Raw genomic sequence first — 22,219 nt, 5'->3', positions numbered from 1 at the left:
GATTTGAGTTCAACATGATTTATATTCATCTCAGTGCCTATGAAAATCAAGCCTCAAGAAGTCTGGAAAGCTAAAATAAACATTATTACTATTGGTGTTTATACAACGTATGCCCTGTATTTCTTTAGAACAATACAATCATCCAAGAAAACGCAGATCACATACATATTGGGCTCAAATGAAATATTTCACGTCCAACATCTCTTTTAAATTGTCATGTTAAATAAATCCACTCCTGTGAAGGAAGTCTGTTTAAGGTCTATGAGTTCACCATCTAGCATGAGAATCTCAAAGTGACATTTTAAGGGTTCAGTCGGTTTTGGGCCTTTCTTGGTTTTAATGACTGTCATCTTCACTTACATAGCAAGGGCCAACCTGAATACTTTAGAAGCTAAAAAGGAAGAGCTGCTGCCCCTCGTATTCTAACAACAGTATTCCTACCAAGGCTGTAACAATGACGTATCTATTGCGCTGCAACGCACACCACGCATTACCCAGCACGTTGCAACATTCAGTCCAAACCACAGTGTGTGCAAAATATGATTTATTTCATTACCTCTCCTGGGTACGGTCTCTTTATGCCCTGTATGGGCAAGGACTGGGGGCGTGGGCCTGGGTAGGCTTGCTGAGGCATCCTCTGCCCGTGGGTGCTGAAGGGACTCATCCCAGGTGGCCGGGGCTGGTTCATACCCATGGGTGGCCCACTCATGCTGGAAGGCGTCATTCCTGCTCCCATGCTTGCTGGGTTCATGTTGCCTGGCATAGAAGCAGGGCCACGAGGACCAGGCTGGTTCATAAACTGGTTGTTGTAAGCCTGGGTTGGACCCATCTGGAAAGAGGAACAAACCTTCAACGAAGAAGAAAAAAAAAAAAAAAAGAATAAAATGCGACATGCATTTAAAATGGGAGGTGGGAGATGAACATGCTTTTGGGGGAGGGAAGAAGGGGAGGATTAATGTCGCATTTTCTGTCTATGTTGTCCAACATTTGATGGGTGGTGATGTTATTTATAATAAAAATTCAATTGGAGTTGTAGAAGGCATATAAGAGATAGACATAAGTCTAAGGTAAGCAACTAAATCGTTTAAATCAGCCAGTCTATTACTGTAAGGTAACAGGTCAGGAAGCCGGCTGTGTAAACAGAGCACAACACTTCAATTTCTAAGACGCTGTGCTTCTTTACACCACCTGGCATATGGGTCCGTACACTTCAAAACTCAGAGAGGTAAGAAAGCTAAGGAGGAAAAAATCTGAATTGATCAAACCCTTGTTTATTTTAAGAAAAAATTATTACATGAAGTCATGACATGCTGGAGGCTATGGATCATCAGAAACACACGTCTCACGTAGCTGTTCTCATAGACAACATTATTAAAAAGCAAATATCTTTTCTACTGTTGTTTCCTTGTTTGAAGGGAAAAAAACAACCAACTAAGTGTACTTGGCAAAATAAACAACTAACCAAGAGGTACAACACTTATTCTCAGATTTTGGAACATTTCACCAGGTACTCAAATTTAGAGGTTCACAAGACTGGTAAAAACAGCAGTAATTTATCACATCAGATGCAGCTGTAACTTCGGGTGATATTCAGTTTTTTTAAGGGGCAATCTCCAAACTACAAAATACACTTAGGCAAGACTTACCAGCAAATACACAGGAGACTGACTCATACCTACACACAAACATTCCAGCAGTTTCTCATAAGCATTAGAACCATACTCATGCACAAAAAACAGAGCAGGCACCCTGATAAACAGGGGCATATGAAGGAGAGCCCAACTCCCTGTAATGGTCAGATCAGGCAGGTGTGAAGACATACTGGTTACTCTCTTACCGGTCCATACTGGTTCATGTCCTTATTCTGCGTTTCCTGAAGGGCGGCCACAGTGGCTGTAGCTGTAGCTGTGGCAGTAGCAGCTGCAGCCGCGACTGCAGCAGCGGCGGCCGCTGCAGCTGGCTGGGTAAAATCGGCTGGCGGCCTCGTGTGTGGGGGGATCCCCATTCCTGCCGGGGTATTTGGGCCTCCAGGGTAACTAACAGGGAAGAGAAGAAAGAAAGAAAGAAAGAGGGAGAGAATTAAGACATGCCCGGTGGATTTTGGTTTGAATGTTGGTGTGATCCTCATCTGGAACCGTTCCTGAGCCATGTGTAAAAGCCTAATGAAAGGCAGCAGGATGGGGAATTGGTATGTACATGAGATACAAGCGTTGCTCAGGTGCAACAGTCACAGAGCTGCCACCGGGACCGCAAGGCAGCACTGTCAGTTGTTTGGGGGCACATAACTGCTTTGCAGCTCTGTAGCTTCCTGTGAAGCTGAACCGAAATCCTGACAGTTCCTGCACGCTCCACTCCCAAGAGCGCAGAGAGCACGGCAGCGGAAGAGCCTCCTCCGCTGCCGCACGTTCATCTGCCTCAGCGGTGAATTATGCCAAGTGCTCCCGACGCGGTACAAGCATTCCTCCCTGCACCTCTGCAGAAATGCCAGCAGAGAGCCAAGGCAATCAGCGCTGATGGATCCCACACAATGTATTTTGCAGTTCCTAACCAGCTGCCCTATTGATCATAAGACAGATAAAGCTAAACCATGCCTTGCCCACTCCAAGACATCAACTATCTTTATAAATATGGGCCAGTATACTGTGCCCATTTTAGAGATTTTAATAAAAAGCTAAAGAAACTTTCTGCCTTGTTCAAGGTCACGCAGTAGATCAGTGGCAGAGATGAAAGAAGAGAGTTCCCTGAGTCCCAGGCTGATATTCTTCACACTAGACTGACTATGCTAACAACCTTTTCAGCAAGCTTTGCACAGGGACCATCAATAGTGGTTTCAGTTAAGTGCACTTACCACCCTTGTTTACAAAGCATAGACACAGAAAGTAAAAATGTAACAAAATCCAGGCTATTTGTTTTCGTTTATTCCACTAATACAGCATTTATTTCCCCAAAATAAACACACAGCTTGACCATCTCTCAACAAACATCTTCACCCTTGGTTCTTTTCAAATCCCTGCTGCGGAGGGAAGAAACATGCCACTGCATAGGAACCTACTTTGCCAAATACTCCAGCTTATTCCTCCACATGCATGTAGAAACTATACCATCAATACCTTTCACATCCCGGCCTTATTAAATGTTAATCATTCCTAAGCCTGTGGTCTGTTTAACAATCTCTCTTAATTAAAACTTTATTTTGGGGGTTTATTAGAGCTAATTGATTGACCTAAGCCATTTCCATTTACCATGATGAATTTCATTGTAGTTTGGGTAGCTGATTACCGAAGCTGTAAAAGCAGCATGCACTTCAGTTAACCAGCATAAAATAGCCACTGAAACTTTATGTAATCAAAATAAGCCCACGACACTTTTTCCAGGTCACTCAAACAAGCTTCATTGACTATTTACATCCATTTTTGACCTCGCACAAGTCAATCTCACCTGCCGCCGAAGCCTCCGCTCCCGGGGTAGTTGGGCCGCCCGTACATGCCCTGCTGTATGTAGGGCTGAGTGGAGCCGGCCTTGGCCGAGAACTGCTGCTGCTGCCCCGCAAACTGAGGGGAATTGATTCCAGGGTTGCTGGTAGTCATCCCAGAAGCCATGGGGTTCCCTGCTGGGTTCATAGGGTTGTTGGCATTTGCCATTGGATTTCCCAGCACCTGCGAGTAGAAACACAAGAATAAGGGGCTATACCTTAACCTACATGGAACAAATCAAGCTGAATTGCTGCAATTGATAAATTACAATATAACCACCCTGTACTCTGAATTCTAATCAATATACACCCTGTTGATGTGTAGGTGCACATTCCTGGTGATTTCTCCTTTTGCCATTTCCAAACAAACAAGCCTTTCTGATCTTTAATTATTCTTCACAGGAGATTTTTAACTAGATGAAAGCCAAACTAACAAGCTTATGAAAAAAGTTATAATAAAGACCTGCTAGAGTCATGCTTTGCAGGTGACAAATTAATCTGATTAAGAGAAAGTACATGCTTTTTCTTTTTGATGTTGGGTTCAAGTTAACCTGCAAATATTCAGTCCCATTGGCATGCTGTGAAGGATAAAAAAATGCGAATGAATATATTTCAGTGGCTTGACCTGTTCATGAATCTAAGTCTTGCTAAAGTGTACAGAAGTCTGTTGGTTGTTTTTATTGCTTCTTAGAAAAGAGTCCTCTGTTCTGTTTTTAAAAGGACTTGGTTTGCTTGTTTGAAGCTTTTCTTTTTTTTTTTTTTTTCAATTGAACCAAAATTGCTGTTGAGATATAAGCATGGCTGTTCATGGATCACCTGCATGGAAATCTGTCTCCTACTTGGGAAGAAATTTAGTGGTCACGATTTTTTCAGAAGATCAAATCATGAGCTTGAAGGGAATCAGAATCGGTGGGCCCGGCTCATTCCTTTCCCTCAGGGAGCACGAAGACTTATGGAAAACCCTGTCATTCTTTTCAATCTGTTCTAAACAGCTACAACCAAGCTTCACGTTTCAGAGTTTCATCCTTCCCTTGCAGTGATTCTGAAGAAGGATTTTCTTCTTTTTACCAAAGCACATTTTTTTCTTTTTACTGCACATTCCTCTGAAGTATCATGAAGAATTCAAATAACATGACAGTGTTCTTATGGTAGAACTCTAGTCTTTTGTTTTTCCCCTTTCCTTTCGCCTTTGTAAGTGTGAAAGATTTCTACAAGAAACTATTATTTCCATTTTCTGGCCAATGTACAGAACTAAGTGTTTACTCAGTTGTTTCTCTCACAGATGGGAAACCTTTTCTTTTAAGCTGTTAAAAAGAAATCAACAATAATAAATGATGCTATAGATCTGTAACTGTCTCCTCTCTATTTTTTGAAGAAAGATACTGCCACAAACAGTGCTTACATAAGTGCCGTGTGAGTATTTATACGATCTGAACCTTGAATTGTTTCTTTTTCAAATGGCTCAATCCATAACAATTCTGTTTTTAATCTTCTGACCAAAATTAAAATACATTAAAAGATTCACAAAAATTTTGGTATGGGATCTAATGTCACTTGATTTGAAAAAGGCAGAAGAAATAGGTTAGGTTTATGTACCATTGGCACTCATTAAAGATGGTGATGTGTTTAGAGCACTTCACCCACCGTGTAAGAAAAGACTAGACAGCCTGAGAGCTTGATCTGTGCCACACCACTCAGACAGCACACCATCGCAAACAACTGCTGTCTCCTTCAATAAAGCTGCTTCTTTTTGTACGGTATAATTCAATACATATCACAGAACAAGAAGAGAGGTCGGAGTGGAGAGAACCCAATGAAAATCTAGCGAGTATGGCTCTCACCTGGCAGCCAGGAACTCATGATATTGCTCCAATGCGCACTGAAATATTTTTTGCAAAGTAAGGCAGTATTAACAGGAGAGGTTGAAGAGACCACAGCCTATAGCTGGTGGTTCGCACCTCAGTGTGAGGAGTATACTTGGCCCCGGCTTTCACCAGTGCACAAGTACGACATCACCCTGGGCTAAATCAACAACAACTCATTTGATTAATCTAACTAGAAATTTTGGTTTTGATAGAACAACTCTTCAAATTCAGTCTGAAACACCCAACATGCTTGGGACTACCCCAAAACATCAGTTTTGAAACCACAAAGTGCAAAATATGTCCTAATCTCAAGCCTGACATTTGAATGCAGCTAAAGGAGCAGCTGACTCAAGCTCTCTGACGCCTTCTTTCTGATGCCACCAAAGACAACACAACTAGAAAAAAAATGCAGCACATACAACAAAAAGAACACAGCCACTGTTATTTATCTCAAGAGGATTTTCCAAAAAGCTCTTCCTTTTGGAAACACAAATGAAAACCTGTAGGTAGAGGGGAGGGAGAATAAAAACGGAGCTTACCTGGCTTTGAGAGGTGTTAGTCACACCCCATACTGTGGTGACCACTGATAAAGAGCCTGGGGGCTGGTTGGTATTTTGCTGCCAGGGAACAGAATCGTAAGGGAAAGACCCATCACTGCAAAAACAAATGTTTATGAGGGTGAGATTCTGGAAGTTTAAGCAGTGGCAAATTGCTGGTGAAGACAAAGGGATTAAGACCTGATGTTACCTCCTTCCATTATTTGCCCAGTGCTCTCAGAGGCACGAAGGTTCTTTAACAGAAACGTGATTGTATCTAAACCACACAGAACTAACTATATTGAAACACAGAGTTTTTACCATAAAAGTCTGTTACCAATGAAAGTAAAAATAAACTCAGGGCAGAGTTTCAAACAAGGACACTAAGCAAGTTGCTCAGAAGCACTTATTTTTTGCAATCCATCTCAAGCTCTTCAACAAGCACTGCTTCAGCTGCTTCAATTAGATTTTGAGACCAGACTGCAGCTCCACTGTCTGTGCTGGGTCCCCAAATGGGCAGAAGAGCCTTTAAAGGAATAGCAGTTCAACATCATTTTGAAAAGTAAATTGAAATTCAGATAGTGTTCTCCTACACGATGGATAATCTGCATGCCAAAAAACAGTATTAGCTAATCAGCATTCTAAAAAATCAACTGCAGATATACAACACATCTTTCAGATAAATATGTGGATGAGAGGACTGGGTTTTTTCCATTACCTTTGTCCACAGACACAAGCAAACATTTCTTACAGTTCTTCTCATATGAAAAGCATTGGTGGTTTCAAAATGAACACAGGATAAGTATGCAGCCAGTGTAATTAATGAAATATGTTACATCCAGTGAAAGTAACTATTAATCCCATAACTATAAAATATATCCCACTTGAAATTCGCTTGTTCTTCTACCATTAACTTGTAAATTAGATTTCTATTTGCATATATGCACATACACACACGTGATCTTTCCTTATCTAGATATACACACCATTTAATACACACACATTCTTTCATTTTCAAATGCCATTGACCTGTGTTTTGTATCAAGAACTGCATTTCTGCCTGGACTGACAGCTATCACCGCAATTCTACACAGGGCCACCTTGCCTGAAGAACCCACCCCGGCTCCCCAAGCACTGTACCTGCACCATGCAGTGCCACATAATTCACTCGTACAAGACGGGGTGAGACACCAATCTGATGATGTCCTAACAACGTGATCAGGGGCTGGCTCACCCACATCACCAGACAGATCTCCAGGCTCAGACCACTTTTTGTTTTGTGTTGGGAACCAAAATCAAGGACTACCTGTGTGATCACTCTTTAGTCTGTTTATAAAACCCAGTGTATATCAATTTATAACAGGAATTGCACTGCACAAAGAAGTGTGCGCACACGTGATAAAAACTGTCTATGTCCCAAGTAACCCATAAACTAACAACAGCAACTGTGTAAGGTAAAACAAAACAGTAAATACATTTTACAAACAACTAGGAAATTTCAGACAAATTCCACAACGCTGTGCCAGCACAACAGCATTCTATTAGAACATAACTGTGGATGTGAACTGACATGTATTTGTTTCAAAATACCCAAATTGAATTAAGCAACTGAATCACGCACACACACACACACAAAAAAACCAACCAAACAAAACCCAATGAATTAAATCAGGGAAAAATAAAAGGTTCCCCATACAAATAATTAGGGAAAAATAATGCAGAATAGTAATTCTCTATAAGATGCTTGACATGTAACGTTTATGTTGACAGCATCCATACAAAAAAATATGTGATTAAGGGCATATTTATCACCTAGCAGTCAGTAGCCCATTTTGTTTTAATATTTTCTCTCAGAAGGCTGAAAAATCTTTTCCTTCTCACTCAGAGGCTCAGACAACAGCTTCAGCGACTAATATTGGCAAGTGATGCAATGCTTCAGCAAGTCCCCTTCACCAGCATGGAGACAAATAACGACTAACCCAGAATGTGTGATTGCTATGAAGCCTTCCTTCTTTTTTTTTCCTGCTCTGAATGATGCCTCCTACCTTACTTCCTTCTCTGTCTGATTTTGATGATGTCTGCTCTGTGATTTGTTTGGTATTTACAGCACGTGGGTGTTTGTATACTTCAATGACTACAAAGCAGCTCAAGGACCCACTGCAGCCATTCCCTTCTATTCCTTGGTGATGTGCTGTGGACAGGTAGCAAAATGTGAGGGACAAGGCAAATATTTTGCAAGTGTATGAGTAAATAAGAAGGGTAATTACAGGCAGGGATCAAACCGCAGAGCCACTGAAGGTTCTTCTAATCCAAGTATGCTGTATAGTTTGTACACTCCTCAGAGCTAGTGATGGTTTAAGCCTTCTATTAAGAAGTTACAACCATTTCTTCACTTTCTTTGCCTCCAAACCACACTTGTCTTACCCTTTCCTCTCCTTTACAGCGCACCGAAGAGATTTCATATATTATTCATCCACACTTTCCAAAGGTAGAATCAGATCATTTGTTTAGTGGAAGACTGCACTGACTATACAATCAGTTCATCTAATTATAAAGAAGAGTAAATCACTCCATTTTTACAGTGTTACAGTTAAAATGGGTGATACCTCAAGAAACCATATTGTTGACATATGATGAAAGCCTCTAGCACAGGATAACACATGAAAGCCAGAAAAGGAAAGACCAGGTACAGGTTTGTTGAGAAATATTCATTGTGCACACTGAACCACATGCCTCTTGCATTATCCAACACATGCATTAGCCTTAAATTACAGACAACATAATTATCAGAAATTACAGCAACGCTGAAAAAGTGACAGATGTGCCTTGCAGAATATCAACTTATACAACCTAAAACACGCTTACCGCGCTAGACATCACTCAAATTTCACTTTGGTTTCCCCAATGGGAAATACATGACATTCTCCTGTTTGCATTACCCAGGGTGATACTCCGGCCCATCCCCAGTTACATGCGTGTGTGAGTATGACTGCTGCGATGCCAGATACGATGCCCGCCCTTCTGCCACTGCGTGAAGGCTTCTTTGGTTTCAAGCAGCAGGAGATGCTGGAACACGTGCCACTCAGCTAAAGGATTACTCGTCCCTTCACTTTGCTATTTCAACTTGCGCTTCTGTCCTTAAACAACCCAAAGGAATACTCCCACCATCAAAGGAAAATCCACGTAAGTACTGTAATGAAACGTGACCAATCCAATTCTCATTTGCAAAAGAGAAGTGGTTTTCCGCTGTTATTATACAGAGCTGTGAATTATCCTGAAATCCCTTTCTTTAAACTGGAAAATGGCAGCCAATAGAGGAAGAAGCTTCAACCTCTCTGGCCACAGTGAAATGCTGCCCACGCCGTTGTTCCTGTTGAACGGTACAAGGGTAATTAAGTCTCTCACTACACCCTGGAGGGCAGTGAGTCAGTTTGGGCTCAGCTGGAGTCCACTAAAAGAGTATTGACTAAATTTATAATAGTGTTAATGAACCTATACATACTACTGGTCAGCATTAAAGGCCGAACAGCAGAGGAAGCCACGGAGCAAAGAAGAAAAGATGGAGGGAAATTACTTCTCAAACTATGATGTAGTGAAACTGCAATCAAGGAATAAGGAGGAAGGATTTCTTAGCTGCTGGCAAATGTACTGAAACCACTGCTAACACAACACTCATGTCAGAGAGGTACATCAGTACTTAGGTCTAAACAGCTTCTCTTAATCCCAGTACTAGGAAAATGGCATCAGACAGATATTCAGCCTCTTTGGAATACAGACCTTGCGTCAGACACAGACTGTTAGTTAATTCTAAGGAAAGTTGCTTAATAAAGTGAGCTCCATACAGTAAATTAATACTAGTAAATTACTGTAAATTATACATGATTTGTGGCATTATTTGAAAATGCTGAATTTAAAATATGTTTATGTTGTTATTAATGCAATTGTATGTGTATCTGCTACTCTGTTTACATGTCTTCATTGATTGAGGAAGGAGAGACTCAGATGGTTTAGTGAAGTACTCATCCCTAGAGCATTAGTACTTGACATGTTGTGGGGGAAGGTAGAAACTGGAATTACACCTTCCCGGTGATTTTCCACATCACTCCTTGAGAAGGCCAGGTGTCTAAAACACTAGTTTTATAAAGCATCTACTGCTGTTTCAAACATCGAAAATCTATCAGCTATGTAGAAAAGCATCAGATGTCGGCCTCCTCAAAAAATCTTTTCACTCCAAGCACTGGCACCAGGTTACCACAAGCGGGCTTTCAGTGGCCAGTTTCTGTTGCTTACCCTTCCGTCAGCTTCACAGGTTTGCGGGGTGCTTAACGTCTCGAAGCACAGTGATCCCACCTGACTGGAGCCAACACACTCAGAGTCCACACAGTCCTTCAAATGTACTGACTCTACCGTAACTCCTCCAGCTGATGCCCAGACGAGCATGTAATTGCTGGTGTAATGTGACTGTCATTTCTGCCATGCCTTCTTCTGTCACCCATAGACACCTAGAGAGGAGAGCACCTGGCAACAAGGACTGAGGTGTGAGAGATCTACCCAGGCCAAACACCTTTGTAGTTCAACACAGCTGAAGATCAGAACGGACCCAAAGCAGCCCAAAACCACGGCCACTGATCTGTCTTGCCCATGGGCACCTCTGTGTGACCCTGCCTTGCTCTGCCCCTACAACTACAAGCGCCTCTGGGTGTGGGTGTGCTCAGGGTGCCCAGCACCCCTCAGCTGTATTCTTGGTTGGAGCCTCTAGGTGACACTACTTTAATACAAACTAAAACATAACAATTTCCAAACAAGGCTCTTTGCTCCTGCCTCGCCCCTCTTTTCCCCCTAAAACCTCATCCACCCGCAGTGGAAAAATAACACAAATCCTACTGTCAGAATGGGCAATGAAGCCCTGGGCAGCTGCAGCACCAACACATGCATTTCATGCCCACGCTGTCTCACAAGTCAGGCAGATTAGAGCCTTTCATTCAGGTTCACTTTCCATTTTACTTGGGTTTCTTGAATGAACACACTCACATAGCTTTAATTATTAATATGGATTCAGTCAGCAATTCTTCTTGATTAGGGCACAACCATAAACTTATTTTAAGCATACTCTTACTTAAGAAAAAGACCGTTTTGCATGGTGCGGTGCAAATACCAAATGCGAACTGCCTTTCTGGTGTGCTCATGTTCTGGAACAGGCATTAATTTCACCACATTTTTATAATTTTCTATCAGTATAAACAGAATGTAACATCTTCTTTAAAAATAAAATCACAAGAACAGATGGAACACTATTAGCAGTTTCCTGCAACACTAAAACGCTCCAGGAAGGACTTTGGCTGATTTTTTCCCAATTCTATAAAAGCTAGGAATCCCCAACAATCTATTAATAAAAAACAGATCAAATTGATTTTATTCTATTATTTTCTGGCCAAACTTCCACTGCAAATACCCTTGGCCTTAACTACTAATTTGACAAAAACAATCTGACACCTGAAAGCCAAGACTTGTTTCCTCTTACTGGCAATCAAAACTATTTCACAGATTTTTCTCCTTTTGTTTTAGTTTAAAAAAACCCCAGACTTTTAGAAGGAAAAAAGTGTCTTCTCACTTCTCATTGAGATATTTTTTTTTGTCAGGGGAACAAAGCCGATGCCTCACCAGCTAAGATAATGTACCATCTTCATGCGGCTAAGGTGCTTGGCCAAAGTGTTTCAACTAAAAACTCTTCAAATTAGCTTTCAGTCTAGTTAACAGATATTAAAACGCATTACTATTAAAAAAAAATTCTAAGATTTAACCAAGTTATCCCTTGACCATCTGTGCCATGTTTTCCACAGACTGTAGAAACCACTCCACACAACCTGTTCTCTGTTCACGCGGAGGAATATGGCAGAGCAAGGAGACACCCCTGTAGGAAGGACACAACAACCACTTACAGTCAGCGAGGAAATGTGATGAAGACACATTGTAAAGAAAGCAAAGAATGATTAACTGCCTCTGTACATCACACACAATGACACAAAGCAAACTAAAAGCTGATGTTGTGTACAGATATCCTAAGGTGTTCACATTGAAGATGTGGAAAAATAAGAAGGTGGTGTAATACGTGTACACTAATACTGACTTTGGATGGCTACTAGTAACATACTTTTGACTGATGCCAACTATGCGATGCATGTCTGCCTTAAACATATTCCTCTATTTAACATTGTTATCTGAAGAAGTTTAAATGGTATTGGCATAAATTAAGGCTCCATCACATATTTCACTAAATAAATACATACGACAGAGTCCCATCCAAATCACTGGGTGTATTTACGTAATACAAAAGTGAAAAAAAGTCAATTTGGAAACACTTTGCAAGACTTTATTTCCCTCTGCTTCCTAGCAGCATGATTCCAAACATTCAGATCTTACAGAGAAAATACACAGCTCCAAATATTATCCTGCCATGATTTTTCAAGCCATCTTTTTCCCTCCATGCTTTCCAACTAGATGAATACATTCTCTAAACCTTTAGAAAACTCCCAACTCCAAATGCACAGTGAATCCATACCTAATTTTTCCCTATCAAGAAAGAATTACCTCAAGCATTGTTTCAGTACTGGATGATGCCTGTACCAGGCTATGAGCAACGTAAACTAGAGAGGAAGACTGAAAGTGGTTAGAAATTTCATAATTCACCACCAAAAAGAAGGAAGGTTCTTTTCTGGCAAACAGTCTGAAAACACAGAAGCATTCTGAACCGGTTCTAGGTAAGCATATGAAGCAGCCAAAAGGTGAAAGCAGCAAGGCATTTATCAGCTCGGTGGTTTGGCCAGCACCCGCAGCTGGCAGGTGGCTATCACCCCCGCCTCCGCTCTTTTAAACACCAGCACACGTTTCCAATAACCATTCATGCAGCCACACACACACGCACAATACAGCCACCTGCGTGGAGACTGAGATGGTAAAACGGAGCCGGCAGTTCAGCAGGTGATGAGAAGTACCTCTGGAAGCTGAAAGCCCTTAACTTTTTTCTTTATAATCCTGACAAGGCCTGTGAGGCCCGGATGACTTATGAGTGCAGGAGGCGGGAGCGCTGCCTTCCATTTCGCACTGGGTTGCCACAGGTCAGGCTGTGACACGCTCGCTGCCGCTTCCTGGCGCCTCACTCAGCACACAGGCTCATCAGTCAGGGAGCCTTGCCTGCAAAGTACCACGCTGCTCCGCAAGAGTTAGTGCCTCTGAATCTAACCCCTGAAATTACAAAAACGCATCAGGCCAAACTGTTCAATTCAGAAGTTTCCGAATCTGCAAACGCCTACAGCACCCTGCACGCACACACAGTCCTGCTACGTTATAGATTTCATGTGTGCCCGTGCACACGTGTGCGCGCGCACGCAAAGACAACAGAGATAATGCAACTTATTTCTGTCCATGTGGAACAAATGATCACAGCTATGCAAGTAAGAAACAAAAATGCTGCTGAGACCCGCTCCTGCCTCAGAAGAAGCTGAAGGGGTTACTACCATCTAATATGATGGGTCTACAGCATCCATCCGACCAAAGGAAAAAAGATTAAAGCATCACACCCAGTTCTATTGTCACACAAGTAGACCATGCAATGCATTACTAAAGCCCAGATTACAGTTACAAAATCCACCGGTAACAGCCCTGTTATTAACATGCCACCTGTTACCTTTTTCAAAATGCTGAAATTATCTTATGATCATTTTCAGCTTGACAAATGCAGTTTAATCTTTATTACATCTCACAGCACAGACCTGCTTCATCCATGTCTTATTTATCTCACGTGTGTCGGAATGCAACCCCGAGCCCTCATTCCCCCCCTGCCACCAGGCATTCCTTCTGCTCTGCTTTATCAATATACCTGGGTTCCCATACCCGACTGCTCCTTTACAATAAAAAACACACCCACCCAGTATTCTACCATTGCCTGTTGCCTTGGTAATCCAAATGCCTGGGTACTCGCTGATTATCGGCGAATGAGACTCGCATTGTTCACACCGCAGCGCGTCTGCTATGTTAATGTGAGATAATGGCAGCCAGAAGACTCCTTTTGTTCCCAGCTTTGCTGTTTATTCATAGTGCCTGGAGGTCAGCGACTGCTACAACAACCGGGGAAGGAACCGCTGAAAGCGTGAGCAGATTCCACTTGTGCTTTTGCCTCTGAGGGGGAAACACGAGCAGCCCCGCACAGCGAGAAGGGCACCGGGAGCTCTGCAGTCTGACTCACGCAAGGTGTAGCAGGCGGCTGGGAGGAAGATTTGATGGACTTGCACTTCCGAGATTTTAGATGAAGCTGATTTACGCTCCCCGACAACAGGAAAAAAAAAAAAAAACACCACCACCACAACAAAAAACCGCTTTCTTCAAGAGGCGCGGCGGGGAGGGGGCAGCACGGCACCACCGCAACTTGCTGGAAGCGAGCCGGGCTGGGGGCTCCGGGCTGGCCGGGGAGCTGGGGCGGCGAGGGGGGCAGCGGCTCCCGCAGCGCGACCGGGCTGAAACCGGCGGGACGGGAAGGAAGGGACGAGCCGCGGCCAGCGCCCAGCAGCCCCGCCATGCGGCAGCGGGAGCCGGGACGGGCACGGGGAGCCGGGACAGGGCAGGGGGAGCCCGGGCAGCGGCAGCCGGGACAGGGCAGCGGCCCCGGCCAAATGACTCCGCCGGGGAGGGACGGCTGCGCCGCGGGCACACACCGGGCAGGTCTGAGAAACGTCTCCCTCTTGCCTGTCAAAGTTGTTTGAAAATGCTGTTGCTGACACCGTGACACGGGCAAACAAACCATCACATCCTATCTCCCCTGACGTGGTAAGTGGGAAAGGAAAGCACGAACAGGCTGTGGTACCTTCCCCGCATTCTCAGCTCGGTGGAGATGAGGACATCCGAGAAGATGCCCCGGCTGGTGTGCTATTCCTCATTCCTGGAACAGCCTTTTCACGGGAAGAAACCAGCGACTCCTGCTAAAGACACTGTCGGTATCTAATTAATGTCACCGACCCATCTGCACAGGTTGTTGATGTGCTCTGTGCCTTTTAAGCGGGCTTTGTTGTCATCTCCAGCAAAAAACAGCCAGGGATTTTTTAGCAAGAATTTCTAACCTGTTTTTATTTTAGGTAAAACATTACAGAAGCTCTCTGTCGTTAAAACCAGTAACGACTATTTTCCTTCTCTTCCTGTTGTGATACTAAAGAGACCTGAGAACCCAAGCATATGGAAATAGCAGGAATAAAGAAAAAATATCACTAAATCATATATCAGGAATTCACTCCTTTTGTAATCTGTTTATAGGGAAATCCTGTGGAGGGTCAGATTTTCCTGTAAGAGAATGAATTACAGATATTTTTCTTGATAAATATCAGCTTTTAGACAAAATACAAATCCGTGTTCCTGTGTCCTGTTTCCAAATTATCCGAAAAGAACAAACATCTTTAAAATAGACAAGGTGTTTGCCATCGTTTATGCCTATCATTTTTTTTTTCCACTCCATTGAAATTTGGAGACGTCGCCAGACTGTAGCCCCCTCCCTGCTCAGAAGCCATGTCAGCAAACATGCCCAGCAAAGAGCTGCCCGCAGGGAACCTGCCTGGCGTGAACCAGCCCTCCTGTGTGTGCCAAGGACCAAGGCCAAACTGCACAAGGCCCTCAGACACATGGTGTGAACTGTGGGGTTGTCCCGTGCAGGGACAGGAGGTGGACTCGATGATCCTTGTGGGTCCCTTCCAACTCAGGGCATTCTGTGATTCTAATATTCACAGGCAGACCCGGCGCTGCAGGGCACTGTGGACTTGGTTCTGATGTTCCCTACCCAAAGGTACTCCACCCAGTTAAAAGACTGCCGATGCATTTGATGAGTTTTGCATCAAAGAGCTAGGCGAAGTACAGCTTCCAGTGTCACCATGCAGTTGTCACGCTGACAGTCAAAACTGGTAAAAACTAGGGGTGTTGCCGCAGCTGAATGATTTTTCTCTCCAGTGCCATCATAATTGAGTTGGTTTCATTGAGAACAAGTGACAGAGGGAACCCTCCCAACACACTGGAAAATCACCTAGACTCAGCACGAATCATCTGCTTTTGAGAGCAGCCCTAATGTAACGAGCATGATACTATGGTGATTATCACTAAACAGTAAATTGAAATCAATGAGACATTTTCAGGAATGGGATGCTCAATATGGCCCAAACACTAGAATAACAGCCATCTTTTCAAAGGTATTAGTTATCACATTTTAAAAAACAGCATAAAACCAGCATAGACAGAGCAGAGCTTGAGATGGTCAGATTTTGCCTCGTCTTTATCAGGATTTTCAAAAGTATCAGCTGACACTTTTTGCATGAAAAGAAAAAATCCCAAACCAAAATCCCCAAACTTTATCTAGCATATACAACGCTTAGAGGAAAAAAATGTGGAGTACCTAACACTTATATGTACTTCTCAGAAAAAAAAAAAAAAAATCACTGAAGTATAGTAGTTGTGTTGCTACATATAATTCTTATTGCAATAGCACTCACTTTGGCTCTCTAATCAATACAGAAGCTCTATTTTCGCATCTGTGCAAGGTGCTGTACACACAGTAAAAGATGATCCTTATCCTATGCCTTCTACCAAGCATCTGATGAATATATATGTGAAGACAAGTTAAGCTGCCCGTTACTGTTTACAGAGATATTGTCTCTCAGTCTCTCCTGTTACCGCAAGAACTGACCACAAACTTATGTCACCTAAAATGAAATGCAGCTTTTTAGCATGAAAACGTTACAGGTTAATTATTAACATAATTTGCTCTTACCTTCAATGTTCTTTCAAGGTTATCTTCCACCTTCTTCCCATAATAAGTCTATGTGCTAAAACTAGTATTGGTGGTTTCACTTAGAGGACAAGATAGGCAAACAAGTACAAGCCTTGGGACAGGACTTTCAAGCTATTTGTTTTGTCTTTACAATGCTTAGAGCATCAGGGGCCTTCTTGATACTGTTCTGAACAAACCCTGAAGGGTTTTTTTTCTTTAAGACATGGCACTTCTGCAGAAACATGTGTGGATTCTTAACTTTTCTCTTATTTTCTCCCGATGGTGGATTTTAACATTTCTTTACGGGATGATAGAAAAAAAAATAGACTGCTCTCGTAGAATCAGGAGTAATACAGGTTGCTTTACTGAGTATATGCTCTTATATTAGGATTTACCATCTGTTCAGTCCCTCATTATATTTCTTTCACAACTTCACAAACAGTAGGATGAAAAGGCTTTGAAACAATCTTATCTTTCACCTGAAGAGTTTTGAATTATTTTGGAAAGATTGTTCCTGTACACCACAGCCACATGCAGTAATGAAGTGATCCCAGACTTCAAACTGATGTATAAAACATGCACAACATGCTCATTTTCATAAAAGTGTGTATGTACTGCACCTGACCTTTAACCATTTCTCTCATCCAGATGTTTTTGAAGTGACTATCACTGTCAGTCAAAACTGCCTATATAATGGCAAAACTGAAAAGGCAGCAACCTTTGCAGAAACTCTGACACTGTTTCTACTGGTATATTATAACCAAAACACCTCTTACTTTTAACAAACAATGTAAGAGCCAACTTAACCACCCAACAAAAATGCAGACACTGAATTGCTATTCTTTTCCTACTGATGTTGAAAGTTCAGCTCTTAGTAAAGTTTAAATTTGACAAAACAAACACTAAAAATAAGCACACTTGTAAAGCAAGTCTAACCAATAAAAGGTATTTATGGCGATTGCCTGGACATAAAACAGTAATGATAATAAACAAAGCATCTACCATAATACTGAATTAGTACTTAATTTGATCTATTGTTTAATTTTCTCAAAACCTCTGGCACTAAGTAATTTGTGATAAAAATAATTTTATTGTCATATTTTTCATCAATCCTGACTGCCCTATACAGACATTACTACCCTTCGGTCACTAACTGGAAGATAACTGGCAATTAATACAGAAGACCAAAATTTGGAGCAAAAGAGAAGACAGTAAGAACCTGACGAACGCTTATGACAGCGTATCAAGCTGCAGCTACCAGGTGGTACCTATTTTCAAGTGGTTTTGTTGCCCAAGTAAGCTCTACTACAAGCTATACAAGAAACAAAAAGCCATCAGGGCCTGCATGATGCAGTCAGATCCACCTTAAACTGAACTGGAGTTCAGTTCCCGCTGGGACTGATGGAAACGGTACCCATTTCAACCAACAGTCAGTTTGATCCACACATAAAGGTCCACCACTTAATGCAATGAAGTGTTAAGTAGGAACTTGATCAAAGCAAAGGAAGGTGTATAATGGTAATAATTTGTACTTATATAACAGCACTTGCCAAAGACCTTACATTCATTTAAAAGTAAAAAATCATCCAGGTTGAGTAGTATCTGTTATTACAGACATGTCAGATCAGAAAACTACAACACAATGAATGAATAAGTTGCATTACTCCCTGCAAGCCAGAAAACATGAAATTTCACTCCTACAAAGAAGGGCCAGCCCAAAGACAGTCTCTCCTTAAATTCCCCCTAAATCCTTTAAGTAGGACTTTAATTAGAAGTTACACAGGATTAAGGAGGTGGATAGGTCTCATACTGGTCCTTCAGTACAGGAGTGAAGTTTACCCACATGAATCAGTAAAAAAAGCCTAAAAATAAATTTTTTTAAAAAGTCAAGTTTGAACTAACTATTGTTACACTGCACTGACTTTAAAAAAAGATAAGGTTGAGGGTTTGTTTTTTTTTGGTAATTCAGTGCTCATGCTGTTCATAAAGTGCAGGAGTTTGCAGTCCAACCAACCACCCTACATTAAGGAAGCAGGTATTTAGCTGAATTTTTGTCCTATATGCAACACTCAGTCATTCTGTTAATGAAAAAATAAATTTAGAAGGAAATTAGCACAATAGAGTCCCTACACTGAAAGCATTTGTTGCACGTGTGCACATCCTTGTACAGCTTCTATTCTGCTCTCTGTAAGTGCGTTTGACAAGCTGTATCACTATCAAAGCCCTCCTTGATCTGTCTACTTCAGTCTTCTCCCACAACTCAACTTTTTAAAAATACAAGGTTGCCCCTAAAAATAAGCCAGACCTGAATTCCCCCCAGTGTAGGTGCCCACAGTTTCTTAAATAGGAATCCTTAGATTTAGATTCTAATGATGAATTCTTGTGTCAGAATTTATTTTAAATGGCCAAGCCCTATTTCAACTTCCAGACTCAGCAGCTGTGTTTCTGTAGCACCAGGTACATCTGGATTCTAGTCCCTGACTAGAGTTCTGGGTAATTGTGTTGCTCGCAAAAGCAACAGCAGAAAAAGCTCTGTGTGAGGTACTCATGAGAGTCTGGTGACAGGGGAAGGTGTGTTGGTTTTTTACCTACCAATATTCAGCAGCTGACATGTAACCTATATTCCCTTTGTTAACCTATGTAAGGTTCTTGGATATGCTTTCGGTTGTTCTAATATCTAACTCTTCTACAAAACCTGAAGCAGCTGGCTACATTAATTTATTGGAAACGCAAAACATTTTTTTTAAATTTGAATTCACAAAAAAAATCTTGTGAATTGTAGATAAGATACTGTGAACCTTGATACTAAGCTTTTGACCCAAATGTAATCTACTGCCAATACAAACGTTGCTTCATCAACAGCTTTATCACTGGGATTGTATTCAATGGCTTTTCATCTTTTGTATAATTCAAACAAACACTCAATTCTTCTTCACCCAATACTTCACTACTGTCCTATGGACCGATTGTAAAACATCCATGAAAATAAACAGTTCCAGTTGGAAAAAGAAGCTGGAGAGCCACAAGATGTCTCATTCTAATGTACCACCTGAGAGACTTTAAGCAGTCATGGTTATGGCCAAATTACAGATGGGACAACAGCACACACTGAGGCAGCGATGCAGGTATTCCAGATCCCCAAGAGGCTGCTGTGGCTGTGACAGGTAAGAAGTTATGCCACAGAAATTGTGTTTCTAGAGGGGCAATCTCAAAGGTAATCAGCAGTAATTTAGAACTGACTCTCTGTGTCTTCGTCAGTAAATTGTTTCAATGGCAATGCTCAAGAGAAACTTAGAGGGACTGTTTGATACTGGGCAGGACGTTCTACTATTAGCTAGAATATCGGGTAACCAAATATTGCCAGAAATGCCGATATTGAGGTTTAGCAGAACAAAGTATGTATTTTTTGACAGGTGACAGAGTTTTGGTGGAAAACTGCCATGAAAGAAAAGAGTTGTGCCTATCTTATCGAGTAACATAGCGCACAGCCCCTGTGAGGCTTTCGCCCCTGCTTTATTGACCCTAGGGGAACAGAGGCTACAAGATCAGATGAGAATTGGGTATCTAAAACCTACAAAACTACACCTAAGAGAGTGTATACATTGCAGCACAATTTCCCTGCAGACTGGCCACTATTTTCTCCTTGGCTTCTGCAAAGATCCCAGGTGTAAAAAAAAGTAATTTTACAACAGAAGGGTATTTTTTTTATTTTTGTTTTGTTTAAAATCAATCATTTCATAAACAACTAAAAAAACAGGCGATCTAAGTTCTCTGAAAAGTCAATAATATTATATTAGTTATACTACAAAAAAGGACTTTATTCTCAAGGGCTATAACAAAAGACATAGTATCTGCATGGTTTTCCCATAAATACAACAAAAGTAAGGGGAAAAAAAACCCAACCCAAAACCAAAAGTGCTTTCCAGATGAATTCACACATGTAAATGTACTGATACAAAGATGACCGTAAGCTCCATTCTAACACAAAAGTTGAAGTTACTTATGCTACCACAGAATCCAGGCACAGGGAATTTAGCCTCATCTGCACTCTTCTAATCCTCTACTAACAAAAGTGCCCTACACTGAAAACCATTTATACTATTTGTGATTTCTTCAATGTGATGCTGAGGGAAAGAAAAGCTTGGAAAAACCCTGCCAGAAACATAAAGCATTAAATGAACATTTAATCCTGTCTACACTTTTTCTTCAGCTTTTGCCTTAACCTAGGCTCTGCACATAAAAAATGTAATTTAGTAATCAAAGGCTTCACATGTTCAGCTTCTTCTAGTGCCCTTTAATGTTCATTTTTTCTCTAAATTAACCCAAGCGCTTTGTGATCACCACCTGATATAAGGTGGGTATAGGTCATTCCCCCATCTGTGGCTACACCCACTATACAACTGTTCTGTATACAATACATTTGCAACGCAACTTACAAAACAGAACATGAGTGAAATATTTTCGACCTGAAGAAAAGCCAGTTGTACTTAAATAAACAGTAGGAAAATGCAGAAATTTATCTGTAGGGCACAACTTGAAGTTTGGAAGCAAGTCCACTGAGCACAGATTTGAAGATGGAGGCATCACTTCACTATGCACCAGGCAACAGCAAAGACAAAACACCTGAGTTTATTTAGTACTTTGTGTAATTACAGATCCCCTGTTGTCCGTGGTGCTGTTCTGTGCATTAAACAGTGTAGCTGCCTCCATCAGAGGTAATAAGCACGTCAATTAACAGATCTGTCCCGTGGCACATGTGAACAGCTGGCCGTTCCCAGGGGCTGGGCTGGCACTCACCTGTGAGAGAGGGTGGGTTTCATGGAGCTCATAGAGTTCATGGGGGGTTGCATGGGTAGCTTCCCTGGAGGATCGTTCTGCCGGCTTTTCTGGTGGCGAAGCAGCAAGAGCCGTCCCAGCTCCTCACACCACGACGAGAGCAGCGCTGTGCAAACAGAAACAAGGACAGTGAGCGCACGAGTAGAACCGGCCCAGCCAAGGGCAGCTGCAAAACGCTGACCAGACAAACCCCAGGAGTGAAAAGCTCCTCCACAAACCACCACTCACGTTATTATCCTATCAAATTGAGTCTGTAATTGCCCTCTACTATCATTATAATAATTTTACACAAGTTACAAACACTCTGCATGACCAAGAAGGCACAAAAGAACTTGTCCGAGCTGAGCAGCACAGAGAGGAAGAACGGACGAGGCACGAGGACATGGGATAGCTGTTGTGTGTGAAAAAAGACGCAGAAGAATTCATCTCACACTAATAGAAATGTAACAAAAACATACAGAAGATGTCATTCACAGAGGGGTGGAAAGAACTACAAGATCTCTTTTCTATTTGGCTATTTTTATGCAAAAGATTAAATGGAGAGGCATGAAGAGAAATCCATGTACAGGAATTAATTTCCAAAACTGTTATCGGCTACCAGTCTTGAATAGATAAACAGGAGAAAATGGCCACACTGATGTATGGATACAAAGTCAAGCGCTTAAATCTATATTTGACCCAGCACAACCCCTAAATGTGAATTTCCATTATG

At 41.9% G+C, this 22,219-nt stretch overlaps 1 protein-coding gene across 11 annotated transcripts in view; it reads right to left on the bottom strand.

Annotated features, from left to right (window-relative positions):
• The window catches only part of ZMIZ1 (zinc finger MIZ-type containing 1), a 346,761-nt gene that overhangs the window by 32,315 nt on the left and 292,227 nt on the right, over positions 1-22,219 (bottom strand). For 9 of the 11 annotated variants that reach the window (XM_082053542.1, XM_082053538.1, XM_082053547.1 and 6 more), the window contains 5 exons: positions 21,469-21,613; positions 5,877-5,991; positions 3,439-3,656; positions 1,838-2,036; positions 557-847 (listed from right to left, as the gene is read on the bottom strand). In XM_082053542.1, the coding sequence (XP_081909668.1) occupies positions 557-847; positions 1,838-2,036; positions 3,439-3,656; positions 5,877-5,991; positions 21,469-21,613 (968 nt within the window). The remainder of the gene's footprint in view (positions 1-556; positions 848-1,837; positions 2,037-3,438; positions 3,657-5,876; positions 5,992-21,468; positions 21,614-22,219) is intronic. The other 2 variants (XM_082053545.1, XM_082053540.1) reach the window with 1 other exon arrangement.

Source organism: Streptopelia decaocto, assembly GCF_964273445.1.
Source record: "Streptopelia decaocto genome assembly, chromosome: 5".
Classification (NCBI taxonomy): domain Eukaryota; kingdom Metazoa; phylum Chordata; class Aves; order Columbiformes; family Columbidae; genus Streptopelia; species Streptopelia decaocto.
Note: the sequence above shows the minus strand (reverse complement) of the source record. Positions and strands in the feature narration are given on the sequence as shown.